The sequence below is a fragment of the Coenobita brevimanus genome, chromosome 26, assembly GCF_032717465.1.
Source record: "Coenobita brevimanus isolate Jiangsu-jjx chromosome 26, ASM3271746v2, whole genome shotgun sequence".
Taxonomy (NCBI): domain Eukaryota; kingdom Metazoa; phylum Arthropoda; class Malacostraca; order Decapoda; family Coenobitidae; genus Coenobita; species Coenobita brevimanus.
The window spans coordinates 8,290,523-8,310,358 of record NC_136979.1 but is presented as its reverse complement, the minus strand read 5'-3'; the positions used below and the strand labels follow the sequence as shown (position 1 = coordinate 8,310,358).

Sequence of the window (19,836 nt, the reverse complement as noted above, 5' to 3'; positions counted from 1 at the left end):
GTACCGCAAAAATGGCCAGTGAAGCCTCTAAGCCTGAAGAAAGCTGAGCTGAGAGGGACTCCTGAAGTTCAGTATGGAGACTAGAAGTGAGGGAGCTGATCACAAGTTTGAAGAGTCGGCCACTCGCCTCAGCCAGTGCTGCTCGTACTCCACCCCAAGACTCTGTCTCAATCTTTGACCCTAAGGATGCACGCTGGGAAAAGAAACTCTGGTTAGGAATTCAATACAGTGTACCAGGTTATATGTTAATCATTTTATAAATGTCAGTACTAATTCAATTTCAAAACTGCAAAGAGAGCCAAATTATATAACCAAGTTAAGAGTGAGACAAGTGGAAATGAGCTATTTAAGAGGAGCCTGTGGAGTCACATGGAGAAACAGACTGACAAATGAGGACATAAAGGAGAATTGTGGTGTGGATGTGGATGTGATAGGAAGCGTTAGGAGGAATACACTGAGGTGGTTTGGCCATGTGGAGAGGATGGAGGGTGAAAGACTGACGAAGAGAGTGTATGTGAGTGAGGTGGAGGGGGGGAGAGGGAGGGAGAGGCCGAGGATGAGATGGAGGGATGGGGTGGAGAGGTATATGAGAGAGGGGGATGTGAGTCAGAAGCACGGCAGTGAAATGGAGGGGGACAGGGTGACATGGAGGCGATTTGTTTGTGACCACCCCGAACAGGATTGAGGCGTCTGGCAATAGATAAATAGATAGATAGTTTTTAAGAAGAGAGGCAATAGCTAAATTTCATTTTGTTTTGTTTATGGGGCTCCAATATGCTTGCATGTGTCGGTCTTAGTCACCTAATGACAGCTTTCCATGCTGCTCGATTTCTGGCAGCCTCCCTATTCAGTCCCGTATCCCAAAGGTCACACTCTATAACTTTGTCCCAGGTTTTTTTCATTCTGCCTCTCATAACCCTACCCATAACATTAACACTTCTCACTTTCTGCACCCAACAGTCATCCTCCATCCCCTCCACATGTCCAAACCATTTCATTCTGCCTCTCATAACCCTACCCATAACATTAACACTTCTCACTTTCTGCACCCAACAGTCATCCTCCATCCCCTCCACATGTCCAAACCATTTCAATCTACCTCTCCTCATAACAACACCAATACACTGCAGTCCCAACTTATATCTTCCACCATAAACATAGCTTCCCCAGCCCTCACATTCAAGGAATCACTGTGCATCCACCAAATCATTGTCATTTCTGTGTGTCTGAGCTTGTGAATATCCTCTTTCTTTACTGCCCAGGTCTCACTACCAAACATCATTCCACTCCTAACGCATGCTACATACAAAGATCCCTTAGCACAGAAGGAGAGATCTCACAGTGTCAGGAAAGGCAACAGCTCCCTGAACTTTTTCCAACCACTCCTCACTCTAGCCACAAAGCTAGCTCCAGCCCTACCTGCAGCTCATAATATGTCTCTCAAATAACAAAACTCTTCCTCACACTCAAGAGCCTCACCAGCAACATCCATCCTTTCATACCTGACAATCTCCACATGCTCTTCCCAACACACCGCATACATGAAATCAGCATTATCTTGCAGTCTACCTCTAATACCAATACATCTCTTATGCACCCACTAAAAACAAACACTGCACATGATGGAATAACTTCCCACAACCTCATGGCAAACCACGCATGGCCATTTTCCCTCTTCATTGTCAGTACCACCACCGACCCTAGATACCATCACCTTTGTTTTATCTGCATTTACTCTCAAGCCCTTGTGTCCCATATCATCTTCTCAGTTTCCTAAATCTTTCCTCTGCCTCCCTTTCATTCTCTGCAATCAACACCAAGTCATCTGCATACATCTCCCACAGGGGTCCATTTCTGAAGGTACATGAAAGGGCTTCAAGTACCATAATAAACACTAAGGGCTCCTCCCTATTCGGTCCCTTATTCACAGAAAACTCATCACCCAAATCTTCATTCACTCTCACCTGGGTGTGAGCACCCACATACACAGCCATAGCCACGATAACCAGCCACCCCTCGATCCCAAGCTTTCTCATTGCCCACTTCACCACCTCCCTAGGGACTCTGTCAAAGGCCTTTTCCAAATCAACACAAACAAAGCACAGATCCATTTTCTTTTCTATATAGTTTTCCTGAAGCTGTCAAACAATGAATATGGCATCAGTGGTCCCTTTGCCTGGCATAAACCCAAACTGCATCTAATCAATATTCACTAGTTCTCTAAACATACTTTCTAGAACTCCCCATTGCCTTCATAATCTGGTCCAAAAGCTTTATGCCTCTCAAATTTCCTTTTTCCAGGATATCACCCTTCCCCTTGTACACATTTATAATCACACTTTTCAACCAATCATCTGGGACAACACACTCATATATACTTGTATTTATCAAATCAATAACTAACCCCATATACATATCTCCTGAGGCCTTCAGCATTTCAGCAGTCAACCGAGACACACCTGCCGTCTTCTCCACCTGCATCCTGTGGCTTCCTGCCTATTGTCCTGCTCACAGTAGCAGCTTTAATCAAAGGCCAAGGGCCATACAATGGATCTGCTGACTCCAAAACCTTTCCTATTCCAGTCAAACTCCTCATTCAGCAACTGGCACTAATACTCTTTCCAGGCGTCTTCAATATCCTCACTGTTCACCACTACCTTTCCTTCATCATCTTTCACACAAGGATCACCTATTACATCCTTGTTTTCCCACTTCATCTGATTTTCCACCTTAAATATCATATTCTTCCTTTCAACATTATTTAGATTATCCAGTAAAAGTCTCTCAGATTCAAATTTTGCCCTGTACAGGTATATTTTTTTCTAGCTCTAAGCTTGGCAGCCAAGTACTGCTCTTTGTTACCACCCTTGTTCCATTCCCAGGAAAGACTTTTTTTCTCCTTTAGAGGAGTATCTGGGTGAAATGTGAAAATCACTGAACACCAGAGATTTTTTTTAATGTACATTCAGGCAGGCTTTCTATGCAGTTAAGCCAAGTACAGTATTATGACAATTCATCGATTTTGGCGGGAGTTATGGGTATTTCTGTATGATTAACTCAGGAGCCCATCGTAAGAACACTGGTTGAGTGGACCTTGCATGCTATTAGTATTTTTCCTCAAAAAAAAAAAAGAAAAAAAAAAAATGTTCTTTATTACTTTTTATAATTATTATGATGCAGAGGGGTAAAAGAATGAGATCTGCATGTCAAGTGACAATCCTGGACCACAACTGTGGATACAAGTCATCTTTACTTCTGCATCTTGGTGGCCTCTGATCCCCTAAGGGTATTAAAATTTTTTACTTTGGAGAGAATACTGTTGCTTTATTGCCTTCAGGGTATTTGTATATCCTCAGGGGACAAGGTACCAGAGTCTGTTTAAGTATAAATGTATATACTGTACATACCACAAAAAGGTCATAACAGCAACAATACAGTTCATGTAATTTTAGACTTTTGAAAACTGTAATTTTTCACATTCAGCAGCTATCTACTTCCTTATTATTAACCCACTGACTGTGGCTGTATCATATATGATATCTGAGTCCAAATGGCTTTGACTGCGGCTGTATCATATATGATATCCTGCTTTCAAAAATTCTGTTGTCAGAAATGGCACAAAATAAATCAGCTAGCAACTCACTGCACCCTATAGAATATTGCCATACATAGATTATGCATTTTTACAAGGAGCAGAGCTCAGCTCAGTTACCTACAAAATGCCTAAGGTAATGGCAAGAAATCTTCTCCATGGCGCCGCTAGCAGTAGCCCAAGCAAATATTGGATGAATTCTCTGGATGAGTGTAGTGATGATAGTGATATATTGTTAGATGACGACAGTGATGGTTCAGATGCTGATTGACACCTTATCTGATTGCAAGATTAACACTGATGACACAGTGCAACCATGACACAGTGCAACCACAACACACCGCACAGGGAATATTTATTACTTCACGGACCTGTTTCAGACGTAATTTTTTTGTTTGCTATATTGTGTTATATATCATTGAACTTGGATTTTTTTTCTCTATCCCTTGACAATATTTTTTTTTCTAATATTTTTTTCTAAATATCTGAAAACTGCCACACACGAGATGTACATGTAAACAAACACTGATGTAGTGACTAGGTTAAATCTAGGATCATGAATTTCTGTCAGCTTCTTAGACATTAATCTGTCTACACTAAAATTATTATTATTTTTTAATTTATTGCATGTTTTGGGGGTATAAGAAATGTTCAAACTACTGAAAAAATATAGTATATATTTTTTTTCAACTTTTATTTTTCTTTCAGTAAACACTGAAATGTTTACTGAAAATCTGGGATAATTTTTGTGGTGCTTTATGTTGGGACTATACCCTTAGAACCATAAGGTACTTTCTGCCAGAAAAAAAAAAAAAAAAAAAAAAAAAAAACAGAGAAAAACATGTTTAAAGTTTTCATACTTTCAAAATGCCATAATTCTGAGACTATCTATCTATCTCTATCTATCTATTGCCAGACGCCTCAATTCCGTTTGGGGTGGCCACAAACAAATCGCCTCCAAGTCGCCCTGTCCCCCGCCATTTCACTCCCCTCCTCCCAACTCACACCCCCCTCTCTCATATACCTCTCCACCCCATCTCTCCATCTCATCCTCGGCCTCCCCCTCCCTCTTTCCCCCTCCACCTCACTCACATACACTCTCTTCGTCAGTCTTTGACCCTCCATCCTCTCCACATGGCCAAACCACCTCAGTGTGTTCCTCATAACGCTTCCTATCACATCCACATCAACACCACAACACTCCTTTATATCCTCATTCGTCAGCCTGTCTCTCCATGTGACTCCACAGGCTCCTCTTAAATAACTCATTTCCACTGCTCTCACTCTTGTGTCCTTCCAACAACGTCCAAGCTTCACTTCCGTACGTTAGAGTTGGTATCACAATACTGTCATGTAGTAACTTTTTCACTTCCATGCTCACTTCCCTGTTTCTTATCACTACTTTCAAAGAACCAGCAACCTTTCTTCCCTGCTGTACCCTTTCAAGCACTTCACCCTCCAAACCTCCATCCTTACTCATCACACTACCCAAGTACTTAAACGTACTCACATTTTCCAATTCCTCACCATCCAACCTCACTGTACATTCACTGACTTCACCTCTCTCAAAGACCATCACTTTACTCTTCCCTACATTCACCTTTAGATTCCATTTCTTACACACTCTCTCAAACTCATCCACCAAGCCTTGCAGCTCCCCTTCGTCTTCACTCAACAACACAGTATCATCTGCAAACAACAGTACAGGGAGTTTCCAAACACTATCCTCTCTCACCAGGGCCACTCCAACATCCACTACCCTACCTTGTACCTCTTTTATTACCCCATCCATGTACAGATTGAACAACCATGGAGACATGACACATCCCTGTTTCAACCCAACTTTCAAAGAGAAAAATTCACTTAGTTCACCATCCACACGCACTGTAGCCTTCGCACCATCGTACATACTCTTCACAGCATTCAACAACTTCCCATCTATTCCATATATTCTTAACACTTTCCACAATCCTAGTCTATCCACCCTGTCATATGCTTTCTCCAAATCCATGAAAGCCGCATACAACTTCTTTCCCTTCTCTAGAAACTTTTCCACTAAAGATCTGAGAATGAATATCTGATCTACACAACCTCTTCCCTTCCTAAAGCCTCCTTGTTCTTCTCCAACTAATTTCTCTGTTCTTTCTCTAACTCTGTCAATAAGTATCCTACCATATACTTTTCCTATTATACTAAGAAGACAAATGCCCCTATGATTACCACACACTTCTTTTTCCCCTTTTCCTTTGTCTATCTATCTATCTATCTATTGCCAGACGCCTCAATCCCGTTTGGGGTGGCCACAAACAAATCGCCTCCAAGTCGCCCTGTCCCTCGCCATTTCACTCCCCTGCTCCCAACTCACACCCCCCTCTCTCATATACCTCTCCACCCCATCTCTCCATCTCATCCTCGGCCTCCCCCTCCCTCTTTCCCCCTCCACCTCACTCACATACACTCTCTTCGTCAGTCTTTCACCCTCCATCCTCTCCACATGGCCAAACCACCTCAGTGTGTTCCTCATAACGCTTCCTATCACATCCACATCAACACCACAACGCTCCTTTATATCCGCATTCGTCAGCCTGTCTCTCCATGTGACTCCACAGGCTCCTCTTAAATAACTCATTTCCACGGCTCTCACTCTTGACTTGTGTCCTTCCAACAACATCCAAGCTTCACTTCCGTACGTTAGAGTTGGTATCACAATACTGTCATGTAGTAACTTTTTCACTTCCATGCTCACTTCCCTGTTTCTTATCACTGCTTTCAAAGAACCAGCAACCTTTCTTCCCTGCTGTACCCTTTCAAGCACTTCACCCTCCAAACCTCCATCCTTACTCATCACACTACCCAGGTACTTAAACGTACTCACATTTTCCAATTCCTCACCATCCAACCTCGCTGTACATTCACTGACTTCACCTCTCTCAAAGACCATCACTTTACTCTTCCCTACATTCACCTTTAGATTCCGTTTCTTACACACTCTCCCAAACTCATCCACCAAGCCTTGCAGCTCCCCTTCGTCTTCACTCAACAACACGGTATCATCTGCAAACAACAGTACAGGGAGTTTCCAAACACTATCCTCTCTCACCAGGGCCACTCCAACATCCACTACCCTACCCTGTACCTCTTTTATTACCCCATCCATGTACAGATTGAACAACCATGGAGACAAGACACATCCCTGTTTCAACCCAACTTTCAAAGAGAAAAATTCACTTAGTTCACCATCCACACGCACTGCAGCCTTCGCACCATCGTACATACTCTTCACAGCATTCAACAACTTCCCATCTATTCCATATATTCTTAACACTTTCCACAATCCTAGTCTATCCACCCTGTCATATGCTTTCTCCAAATCCATGAAAGCCGCAAACAACTTCTTTCCCTTCTCTAGAAACTTTTCCACTAAAGATCTGAGAATGAATATCTGATCTACACAACCTCTTCCCTTCCTAAAGCCTCCCTGTTCTTCTCCAACTAATTTCTCTGTTCTTTCTCTAACTCTGTCAATAAGTATCCTACCATATACTTTTCCTATTATACTAAGAAGACAAATGCCCCTATGATTACCACACACTTCTTTTTCCCCTTTTCCTTTGTACAAGGGAATAATTATACCTGACTTCCAATCCTCCGGGACTCTACCTTCCTCCCAGGCCAATCTGCACATCTTCCACATCCATTCTACTACTATCTCTCCCCCATGCTTCAGCATTTCACCACACACTCCATCAATTCCTGGGGCTTTCCCTGATTTAACTTTCTTCATTGCTTCCACAACTTCTATCCTACTGATTTCTTCCTGTCTTCTCACCTCCCTCCTTCTTCCAGCCATTCCCCAGCCACTTATACTCGCATTACTTCCATCCTCCACGTTCAACAATTCCTTAAAGTGTTCTCTCCATCTGCTCACTATTAGAGATATTTCAATCCTTTTTTTTTTTTTTTTTTTTTTTTTTTTTTTTAAATAAAGCTAATGGCATCTACTTTACCACAGAAACACTTTCATCCTGAAAACTGTGTGACATTTTGATGCAAAAAACTTTGAACAAGTTAAACCCTAACTGCGCAATACTGCACTGCAACATTTGTTCAACAAAATAGTAACATTTTGTTCTCTGCAACAAAGATATTCAGTCTATCGTATGTCTTATGGTAACTACAAGCTTGTACTATATCTCATAAATGATTTCACAGGAAAAAATAATCCTTTCCAAGCCAATGGAGCCACAATACTCATCAATAATCGAAGTGTTGAATATTGACTCCAAAATTTTCCTAAGTTTTGCATCACAAAAGCATTCTGATACTGTTATTTTAGTACAGTACTAATGCATAATAAAAGATGCAGGCATACAAAACCACAGCCAGAGAAACAGAAAGGAACAGGTACTGTCACTACTTGAATCACCCATATGAACAGTAAATCCACCAAAAATAAGCAAGAAATGCTGCGCAACAACAAGCTGTGGCAACGTGGGTGAATGTAAACAATAGACTTGGGGAGAGAGAGAGCATTCAGATGCACTGATTGGTGGAGGAAACATGGCTCGGGCCACAGCACTGGCTCAGGGATTCCCAGACGACATGCGTCGCGTCTTCTCATTGGCCCACTGAGACACGTGGGGTGGGGTGGCAGAATGTATCTTATGGACCTAAACTCAGGCTCTCAGACTACCACTCACCTGCATGGCTTCACACCTCACTGTAAAGAATGGGAATTTCGACCACTTTGACAAGACCACAGAATACACCCAACGTGTTATCCAGACAGAGCGGAAGTTGGTGAATATAATGCTATAAAAAACCCATTTTCCCCAAACATGGTGGAAAGTACCTTATGGTTCTAAGGGCCTCAATTTGAAATTACAGTATTACCAAATATTATTTGGTAATAATTTCAAATTGATGGAATATTGTGGGACTAGACAGATTCCGAAAATTCGCAAAAACTGACAAAAATCACTAAAAAATCACCAAATTCCGTTTTTCCCATCCAAATTATTACTCTAAAAAACTGAAAACATATCCAAATACATCTCCTGAAAGGTAATATTTATGGAAAAACTTTCATTCCTCTCCAACCATTTTTTGTACTTTACACAGATTCTCCCCATAACTGAAGCTCTTACACCCTCATCTCACCACCATGTTACTTTGTGTATTGGGGGACACCTTGTCCATTCACACACAGAATCAGTAACTCTCTGGAGATTACTCTTGATTGCTCTGTACTGTTCATTAACATTTCTGTCAACAGTTCCTTGTTTGGCCACCATTCTACTCATCTTACTATAGAAGGCATCCCTTACTGTCTGGTTTTTCACCTTCCATATTTTCCTCCTTGGTGTATAGTCCTCTTCTTCATCACCTGCTCCTTAAGTACCATGTCACAAATAAATAATCTGTGTTGTTGCACACACTCTTCGCTCCCTATAACTTTAACATCCCTCACCAACCTCCTATCAGCCCTCCTGACCAAGAAATAGTCTATCTGGCTACTAGTTCCCCCAGACTCATATGTAATCAACCTACTCTCTCTTTTCCTAAAATGCATGTTGCACACAATCATGTTCACTGCCTCCTCAAACTCTAATCTTTCCCCTTCCTTATTTCTCGTACCATATGTGCATCCTCCAGGTATCCCTTCATATCTTTGAGCTGCTTCACTTACATGAACATTTCAGTCCCCTCCCAAAACTACAATCTTATCATCCACCATAACAGTTACCACACATATTAAGTCATCCCAGAATCTATCTTTTTCTATATCATCCAAGCCAGGCTGTGGAATGTACGCTAAGTTCTAGAACCTAAATGGCTTCAGTAATACAGAGATTATAACACTCCAAATACTGTATATTACATCTTCACCGTTTTCACTTACGTTTTACATTGAATTGGGCAAACTTGGGCTGTCTGGACTTTGCTACTCCTCACCTTGCCCTAGGGTGGGAAAGGAAGTAAGGATGATGATGAAGATGATGATGATTTTGCAAATGATTACAGCTTTCTCTCACATTTTTACTATACTCCCTTTCTGAAGGCAACTTCAGTTGGCATTTTAAAAGATGTGAGGTATCATCCCAGACTCAGAGACTTGGGAAGATGATGCACTGCTTTGATGCATTGCTTCTGTTTAAAGTATTTCACAAAGTCCAGGTACCTTCCCAAATAATTTTTCAGACATTTCTCTGCTCATGCAAAGTGAGTGTCAGCTACTATGATGTGCTACCTCTAAGGGCCACATTTGCTGATGATACATTTGAATCACTACCAGTTCATATACTCAATCTCAAATTTAACTACAGTACTTTTTCTGTGTGTGCTCCTACACAGTTTTTCTTTCTTTTTCCTTGGATCTTCTACTACAACTGCCTGACAAAAAAAATGCAGTAAATTCTTCACATATCAAACTAACTGGAGGGGGGGGGGAGAACGGCTGATGACACGGTCAATGTTTCTTAGAGGGGGTTATAATGACTCCAGATTCAACTTACATTACATCTTGTTCAGTAGAGTAAAAATGGAATTATACATGTTCACAGTTTTAATTAAATTTTGTGCAAATTTATACAGACACACCTCAGTATGCATGGTGTTAGATCAAGTGCAACAATTTATACAAAGGCTGAGATAACATTGCTCACTGAGGTAAAGGAAGGGGCCAAGGACCACATAATCTAAAATCCCCCATAGACTTACCTTTTTAGGCTTCCCCTCAGTAGCACCAAGCTTTCCATTAGGGCTGCCATCCTTGCCTGACATGATTTCCAAGTCCTAAGTTTCAGTACTTCACACACAAAAAAGTTATCACTTCACTTAATATCACACACTGCAATATTTGTTTCACACTTGCACTGTTATTTGGTGATAGCAATGATGTTGCAATGACCTGGCATGCATAAAATGGAATGAAAGAAAGACAATCACAACAAATGTAAATCTTGGCTCAAAAATCTGACTGTCAGCTTGCATGGGAGGCACTACGTACGCAAGAGAATATCGTACACAGCCACTACAAGTATCGTATAACTGAATTTCAATATTGTTACTGTAAAAATGGGAAGTACTTTTAGTTCATCATTCTGCTGATTTATCACATACTTAACAAATGCATATCAAGACCTGACTGTATTGTTTACCATGATAATGGATAAATTAACTTGAAATATCAGTAAAAAAAAAAAAAAAAAAAAAAAAAAAAAAGTACTGTATTCTCTATTAACCTTCTGCTTGATCTGGTGGCTGTGTCACCTCAATAAATCAACCTGTTATTTTATCTATTTGAGGGCTGTTCACCAGGCTGACAGACACTGACGCAGCTAGTTCAGATTAACAAGACTTTGATATAGTGCGGGTTTACTCATCTGCTATGCCTCTAACCAGCAACGTTCAGAAATATAAGCCCATGGAGAAATGACCTCTAGGTAGTATGGTTAGGGAAGGTTATTGGGTTATTGGGGTGGTCATATTTCTGTAAAAAAAAAGTGAGTGGGTCACTTTTCCACGAAGAGCACTATTCTATCTGACACTGGCATAAAACCAAACGGCATCTCATTAGTTTTCACTCTCTCTCAAATCAGTCTCTCATACCCTTTCAGCAACTTTCATTTGGACTATCATCATCAGACACCCATAGTTTCCAAGACCAAGTGCATCTCCCTTCCCCTTATCAAGATTCACAATAATACTCTTCAAACAGTTATCTGCCATAGAGTTCTTCATACTTGCATGCAAACACCTACATCACCTGAAGCTTTCAATATTTTAGCAACTGAGAGCTACCAACTGCCTTTCCATTATTTATTTTACTTATCACTTTCTTCACAGCCACTCCCAATCAGAGGAGGTATACCCTGAACTAGTGCTGGTGGATATAAACTATCCCTGTCCAAATTAAACTTTGTATACAGCCTGTCTAAACAGAATCATTAACTGAATCATTTCTTTGTTTGTAAACACCTGCCAGGCTATCTTGAACATCTCACTTTTAGGTCTTCACAAGACTGCCCCATGTCACAATTTTAGGTCTTATATCCTTTCCTTCTATTTCTGTATTAAGCAGCCAAATACAGCTCCTCAGGTGGTGACCATCATCCACTCAGCTGATGTAGTACTGCCTGCTTCTTCCTTCCCCTTTCTCATTCTGTGTCTGTCTTCCTCTCATCTCGCTAACCTTCCTGTCACTTTTTATTACTCTTGCTTCCACTTCACGTGGCTCTAAACTTAGAAACAAGCCTAATGGTTTTCTGTAACCTAAGAAACCATTTACAATGCTGGGCAGTAACCACACTTTTTTTTTTTTTTTTTTTTCCAGAAGATAACAGAGGAAGGAAAAACATATATTTAAAATAATAATAATAATAATACACTATATTACAGGTGTCCTCCTTTCATAACAAATCTGTAACAGCTGGACTTGAACTGCTGTAGGTTGAAGTTTGGGGGTAAACTACTGTATTCTCATAAAATGAATTTACGGACTGAAGTCGAGCCGGCTATCCATTATCTGGGTAGAGAGACGCAAATGTGGCATCCAACCAGGAACCAAGCCTCTATGCTGTTCCCTGCACCTCACTGTGTCATTGTCTACCACAAGGGAAAATTAGTGCACTGTATGAAAAAACCCTACAGGGGTAGTAGCTTGCCTGAATTTGATGGGTCTGTCTGACCAGGCAGATGAGTTGATGAACAGCTGCCACCTATTTTAAGTGCCTTGAACAATATTTTCTTATACTACTTGATCTACTGCACCACCATGGTAATGGCTCGGTGGTGTCTTTGTCCTTCCAGATTTCTCTGTTGCTTCTAGGGAGGCCACATTTTATAATGTCCAACTGATCCCTAAAACTACTAAGGCTCATCTATGCAATCTCTTCACTCTACTAATCTCATCATGAAAAGCACTCTCAACAGTCTGATCCCTCAGGTTCCACATTCTTCCTCTTGGAACATACACTTTTTTCTTTTCCGTTCTTCTTTTTAATATCCTACTACAAACAAACACCTGTGCTGTGGGGCACAGTTCCTAGCCATGGCTGTCATATTTTGAAGATACTTCTATTCACGTTTGCTACCAACAGAATAGTCAACTAAACTTCCAGTGCAGTATCTCCCATTTCATAGGTAATCAGACTGATGCCTGTTTCATAAAAAAGTGTGTTGTCTAGCCATGCTTAATGAATCACAAAATTCAAGTGCTGTATTTCCTCTCCTTCAAAATTCTTAAATGCTATTTATCAGCCCACCTTGCATCCATGATTCTTCACTTTGTCCATATAAATCATCATCCTGCATCAGAATCTCTTTCTCAACTAAACCACACACTGCAAGCAGCAGTCCATCCTAACCTATCCTTCACCTCTTAACACATCTCAAACTAGAGTGTATATGCTCACAGAAATGTGAGGATGCAACGACCAAGCAGGATCTTCATTATTAATGTTTTTTTCATTCACTCTTCCAACTTCCCACTCACCAACTGTTCAGCAGTCACAATTTCCACCCCACTCACTTCATGCTCCTTCCCACTCCTTATTCACCAACTGTTCAGCAGTCACAATTCCCACCCCACTCGCTCCATGCTCCTTCCCTCTCCGTAAGAGCCTATACCTGTTAGACTTGCCTTTTCTAAACTTACAGGTACCTGTATCCTTCTCTACCTTTTTGTGAACAACATGCATCAATACCACCACTTATTAATGCCTCCACCACTTCCCCCTCTCTGCTCCTTGTATGTTCCCACATTCTGGATCGTTAATCTCAATTAAGGGAGTTCCCTTCAGGTTCAACTGATCTGTATTTTGTGGGTTGCATTTTAAGTTGTGTTGGTGTTTTCAGAGATCAGCACCTAGCCCCAACCATCCACCTCCACAAGCCTTGGCTGGTGTGCTCTGCAACTCTATGACTGTGGCCACAAGCAATGTCTGTGACCCAGGGAACATAAACCATATTCATGATACAAAGCAGCTGCACTCCAACCTACCCGAGCAAAGTCTGGGTTGGTGAGGCTGGATGCTGAGGAACAGAGCTGCATCTGCTGGCATACACTCGTGAGGGCAAGGCAGAGGCGCCAGGCAGCTACCACTGCTACCACTGCAGGAGGGAGAGGGCATCCAGCAGGGGAGTGGGAAAGATGACCGCCAGAGTCGTCATCCCAGTCAACGTGTTTATCAAGTGATGCAAACTGAGCGCCTGCTACATCCTCCACCTCCTTCACCATTCTGAAAGACATCACAGTGACAAATAAAGAGGATTTTACAGATTAATACAGGGAACACAGGTGTTGAAAAAAAAAAAAAAAAAAGAGGGGAGGGGGGGAGGGAAACACTGCAGAAATTGAAGATGGGATCAGGAGTTCTCAATAAATAAAGTACAGTATGTATGACATTAGTGTGCACAGATTTTCAGTTTGTGGGCTCCTGGCCTTTGGTTCCTTCTTCCTTAAAAAAAAAAAAAAAAAAAAAAAAAAAAAAAGTGGCTTTAAGCTACTGTACACATGAAAGACCATATGAACAGAAAAGGCATGTCAAGTATGCAGCTCCATTCATATTTCCTACTAACATACTGTTTTAAACCCACAGTACAGCCTCAATTTGCTGGACTAACAGGCAAAAGAGCTAGTCAGAATCCTCTGGGAGTCCAGACCTGGGTAAAAAAAATATTAAGCAATTGCACTGTGTATTATATCAGCTGTGGCATTATCATACACTGCCACACGAACGTAACTAGCAGACACTGCCACACTAACGTAACTAACATATATGAGGACTGAACCTTTGTTACTGATGATTTAATGATTTCTTCCAAAGCAGACTGACATTAGTGTATATATTCGTGTATATATGATAGCATATAAGTGTAGCTCTATGTGTAGGTGTAACCATGGTAGCTTATGTGACAAAAAGTACATTTGATGAGCTGGAGATGTGATGAAAAAAGGTCCATAAGGCTACGAAGTAAGAGCGAGCTGGCTAACCGCCCTCAGTTCTACAGTATAGTAGGTCTCAAGAAGGCCACATCTGTGATCATCTAGTCAAGAATAAAGTAGCAAGTAACACCAGACTTTGGCCCTACCCTTCGCCCTTTATATCTGGTTCACCTTATTTGTTTGCTTAGTGAATGACATTATTACTTATCAAGAAGATAAAACATCTCCATCACTTCCTACTCAACATCTTTAAACTGTACACATATGATCATCAATATTTACATTAAACTCCACATCTTCATTAGTCTAGGGATATTATTTTCAGATAATCTGTGAATTTCAAAATACTGTATACTGTCTTAAACAGAAATTATTACACAGGAACAGCAATCAGGTGGATAAAAAAAATAATAATAACAACAATAAGTGAATCATGTGTGGCAGACTGAACAATATGCAATCAAAACAATGCAACCAGACAGCACAATGATGATGTAATGATTTATACTTATATCTAAAAATATTTTCAGGTCAGCAATAAATCTTAAAAAATGCACTCTTACACAGGATTTATTACACATGTAAAGCAATGATGTCTGTGGGGGCATGCATCATCCACTCACTCAGTGAAGTGATACTCTATTCCAGGGTAACTCTACCTTGAGTGACATGCCAAACGATTTCCAGTAAACCAGGAAATCATTTGATATGCTGGGTGGTAACTTGTATCCAATCAAAACCTGATCCCTTCGAGTAAAAAAGTGGGTTGGCAGAGGGTTGGTGCCCCTCCCCAGAAAACAACTAACTAAAGAGACAAATAAAATGTCTCAAACTGGGGTGGACCAACAGGTGACGACCAAGGACAATAAAAAGGTCATGGTATGGATTTCAATGTGGAATGAAAGAGGTGTGAATGACGAAGAGAAAGAGAGATTGTCCAGGTGCTTGAGGGTGCAAATGTGAACATATGTGGATTGAGACTAAATGGTGAGGTGAGTGTGATATGGTGAGGAGATAAGAATGGAAAAGTAGGGAATGTGAAGGTGGATGGAACAGTTGGTGAGTCAAGTGTGCCTGCAGAAGTGGATGAGAATGGCAGTGCTCTAGAGGAAATTTGTGTGGGGAGGGGGTTGGTGATAGTCACTACTCTCTTCAGACGCAAAATAATCCACAGGTATGAAAGGCGAGTACAGCAGCTTACCAAGTGAGCCATTTAGGCGTAGTTGGTAGCGCATGAGAATAATCTCAAGATCGTGAGTTCGACTCTCACCTGAGGGCATTGCTTTCTCCCTACGTGTCAAGTGGGGTTGGTGGAGGGTTAGTGCCCCTCCCTGTAAAACAATTAACTCTAAGCCCTTGGCTACCCTGTTTGGGATACATGGCATCTGGCAATGAATGAATGAAAAATGAAAGGCGAGTGATACGAAGGGTGGGTGGTGAAATTAATGAATGGAAGGCAATGACTGATTATGAATGTGTGGATGACAGAATGAGAAGGTGTGTAATGGATGAAAGAGCATATACAGGATGGAGGAGTGGACTTTCACATCACCACTTGGTGGTGGTGAAAGTCAAGGTTCAAACAAAATGGAGGACAGAAGAAGGGAAGGACAGGAGGAAGTAGTTCATACAAGGAGGGTAAAAAGGTTGAAAGAGAATGGAAAAAAGGCAGAATATAAGAGGGATATGGATGAGCAATTAAGTATATATGATTTGGAGCAGAAGGAATCTGTGCAGCATGTGAGGTGGTGTGTGAGATGAAGAGAAGACAAAAGGAGGTGCAAGGAACAGTAAGGTGGAATGAAGAGGTGAGACAAGCTGTGGTACAAAAGAAGAAAGCATACAGTGAGTGGATGAGAAACAAGGGCGTGGAAGAAGCTGAGAGACGGAAGAGAGAGTTACATGTACTGTAGAGAGGAAGAGAGGTGAAAAGATTAATACGAGAGAGTAAAAAGAGTGTGGATGAGAAATTTTGAAAGAATCTGAGTGTAAAGTGGAGGGAATGTAAGAAAATGTTCTGGAAAGAGGTAAAGAGAGTTAGGCACAGTGATAAAGAAGTTAGTCGGAGAGTGAAAAATAAAAATGGTAGATTGCTAGTGGAGATGGGAGAAAAAGTGAGCAGATGGAGAAAACACTTTAAGGAATTGCTGAAGACTGATAATGAAAGTAACGCAAGTATAAGTGGCTGGGGAATGGCTGAGAGAAGGAGGGATGTGAGAAGAGAGGAAGAAATCAGTAGGATGGAAGTTGTGGAAGTGATGAAGGTCAAAACGAGGAAAGCCCCAGGAATTGATGGAATGTGTGGTGAAATGCTGAAGCACGCAGGAGATATAGTAGTAGCATGGATGTCGATGTGCAGATTGGCCTGGGAGGATGGTAGAGTCCCAAAGGATTGGAAGTCAGGAATAATTATTCCCCTGTACAAAGGAAAAGGGGAAAAAGAAGTGTGTGGTAATCATGAAGGCATTTGTCTTCTCAGTGTAACAGGAAAAGTATTTGGTGGGATACTTATTGACTGTGTTGGGGAAATAACATAGGAATTAGTTGGAGAAGAACACGGAGGTTTTAGGTAGGGAAGAGGTTGTGCAGATCAGATATTTATCCTCAGGTCTTTAGTGGATGAGTTTCTAGAGGAGAGAAAGATGTTGTATGTGGCTTTCATGGATTTGGAGAAAGCATATGACCGGGTGAATAGACAAGGAATGTGGAAAGTATTATGAACATATGGAGTAAATGGCAAGTTGTTAAATGCCGTCAAGGGTATGTATGACAGCGCTAAGGCTGCAGTGTGTGTGGACAGTGAACAGAGTGAATTTTTCTATTTGATGGTTGGACTAAAACAGGGATGCGTCACTTCGCCAGGGTTGTTTTATCTGTATATGGATGGGGTTATAAAAGAGATACAGGGTAGCCCAGTGGATGTTGGAGCAGCCCTAAACTCTCTGTACTGTTGCTTGGAGATGATACTGTGTTGTTAAGTGAGGATGAAGGGGAGCTGCATGGCTTGGCAAATGAGTTTGGGAGTGTGTGTAAGAATGGAATCAAAAGGTGAATGTAAGGAAAAGTAATGTTATGGTCTTATGAGAAATGAAGTCACAGAATGTACAGTGAGGTTGGATGAGGAGGAAATGGAAAATGTGAGTGCGTTTAAATACTTGGGTAGTGTGATGAGTAAGGATGGAAGTTTAGAGGATGAAGTGCTTGAAAGCGTACAACAAGGAAGAAAGGTTGTTGGTTCCTTGAAAGCAGTGATAAGAAACAAGGAAGTTAGCATAGAAGTAAATAAGTCGCTGCATGACAGTATTGTAATACCAAATCTAACATATGGAAGTGAAGCTTGGACCTTGCTGGAGGGACATAAGTCAAGAGTGAGAGCAGTGGAAATAAGTTATCTGAGAGGAACATGTTGATTTACATGGAAAGACAGACTGATAAATGAGGAAGTGAAAGAGTGCTGTGGTGTGGATGCGGATGTGATAGAAATCGTTAGGAGAAATACACTGAGGCGGTTTAGCCACGTGAAGAGGATGGAGAGTGAGAGATTAACGAGGAGGGTGTATGGGAGTGAATTGAATGGGGGGAGAGGGAGGGGGAGACCAAGGATGGGATGGAAGGATGGAGTGGAGAGGTACATGGGAGAGGGTGGTGTGAGATGGGGGGAGGGAAACAAAATGGAAGGGAGAGAGCAACATGGAGATGGTTTGTCTGTGGCCATCCCTTATGGGAATAAGGTGCCTGGCAACAGATAGACAGATAGCTAGATAGACAGTACTGCAATCTACAGCAGACCCTCGTTCTGTGACGAACTGGTATGAGATTGAATCACTTATACAATGATGAAAAATCAGGACTTTTTTCTTGATATACAACAGAATTTTCTCTTATATGATGACTATGATCCTCCAGGAAGCCTCCCTGGTTGATATTTTCACTCATATGATCGCCCTCATGCAAGTCTAAGTCATTTGCTGGTTCCAAGATGGCATTAAAATTTTGCACTCATCACTATCAGGACAATAGTGTGGAGTTCAAGTAGCAATGAAAGTACAGTGAAGTGAAACAGATACCAGCTTAGGTGTGTTGGAGACTTGTGTTTAAGCTTATTTTTGGTGGTAAACAACAAGAGAAGTGCTGTGAAGCGAAATAATCACCAGTTAAGGTTAGCTGGAGATTTGTTTTTAAACTCTGTTGGGTGGGTGATCCTTGGCATAAAACTTATCCCCACTGAATCCATGTTATCACTGACCCAATATAAGATAATCCCTCATACAATGGATGTTTTCAAATGCATACTCATTGTTAAACGAAAGTATGCTGTACTAGTTTACGAAAAAATAAGTGCATCAGTTGTGGCATATCAAAAACAATGTGAAACCAAAATAATGCAACAAGACAGTGCAAAGGCAACACTCTAGTGATTTTGTAATCAGTTTAAGGATATTATTTCAGCTAAGAGATGAATTACATAAAATATTCTTTCTTATGCAGAAATTATTATACATGTTCTTCTTATTCTAACTCAGTCCGTCTAAACAAGCAAACCCATCAACCACACGCAATCAACCGCTACTTCAGGGCCACCCCGTGCAGTGAACAAATGTCCCCATGCACCTGATGGCGCTTTGCCACAGTGAGGTGCAGGGATCAGTATGGAAGTTTTGTTCCTGGATGGAGACCCCATCTGTGTCTCTCCACCCATTTAATAGGGCCACCATAGTAGGCTTCACATCACCCCATTATATGGCTATATGGTTACCAAGCTGAGTTGTAAATGGTATCCTAAGTTACAGGGAACCATTTGGCGTGTTAATCAGTGTAATGTCACCTTAAGTGGACAGAAGAGGAATGAGTAGTGACAGGAGGGACGGGAAAAATAGGAAAAGAGGACATACAAAGAAAAACAGTAACAGACATGAAGGCAGAAGCAGGCAGCACTACATCGTGAGTGGATGATGGGTGCCCCCACCTACCACCTATTACACATGTAAAGCAATCTACACGCTCACGAAACAGCATGTGCATCATGTGTAGCAAATCACACAATGCATGACTAAAAGTGACTGGACAGTGCAAAGGTGCAAAAATGGAAACCTGGTGATCTGGTTGTTATAACTAAGGTTATTTTCAGCTTAGTGAATTACTGTGCATAAATTATTAAACATAAACAGCAGTTTGTAACACCAACTATGGATAGGAATACAATATTATGCTTTCCTGAACATTCTTAAGTCCAGACAGATGGCCCAAACATCCAGAATTTTGCAGGATTGTGTGGGTAAGATTGAAAGTTGGAATA

General features: G+C 41.2%; 1 protein-coding gene across 1 annotated transcript in view; it reads right to left on the bottom strand.

Annotated features, from left to right (window-relative positions):
• The window catches only part of Cog1 (conserved oligomeric Golgi complex subunit 1), a 236,970-nt gene that overhangs the window by 32,598 nt on the left and 184,536 nt on the right, over window positions 1–19,836 (bottom strand). The window contains exons 13-14 of the mRNA XM_080268130.1: window positions 13,596–13,833; window positions 5–193 (exon numbers count right to left, since the gene is read on the bottom strand). Of these exons, the coding sequence (XP_080124256.1) occupies window positions 5–193; window positions 13,596–13,833 (427 nt within the window). The remainder of the gene's footprint in view (window positions 1–4; window positions 194–13,595; window positions 13,834–19,836) is intronic.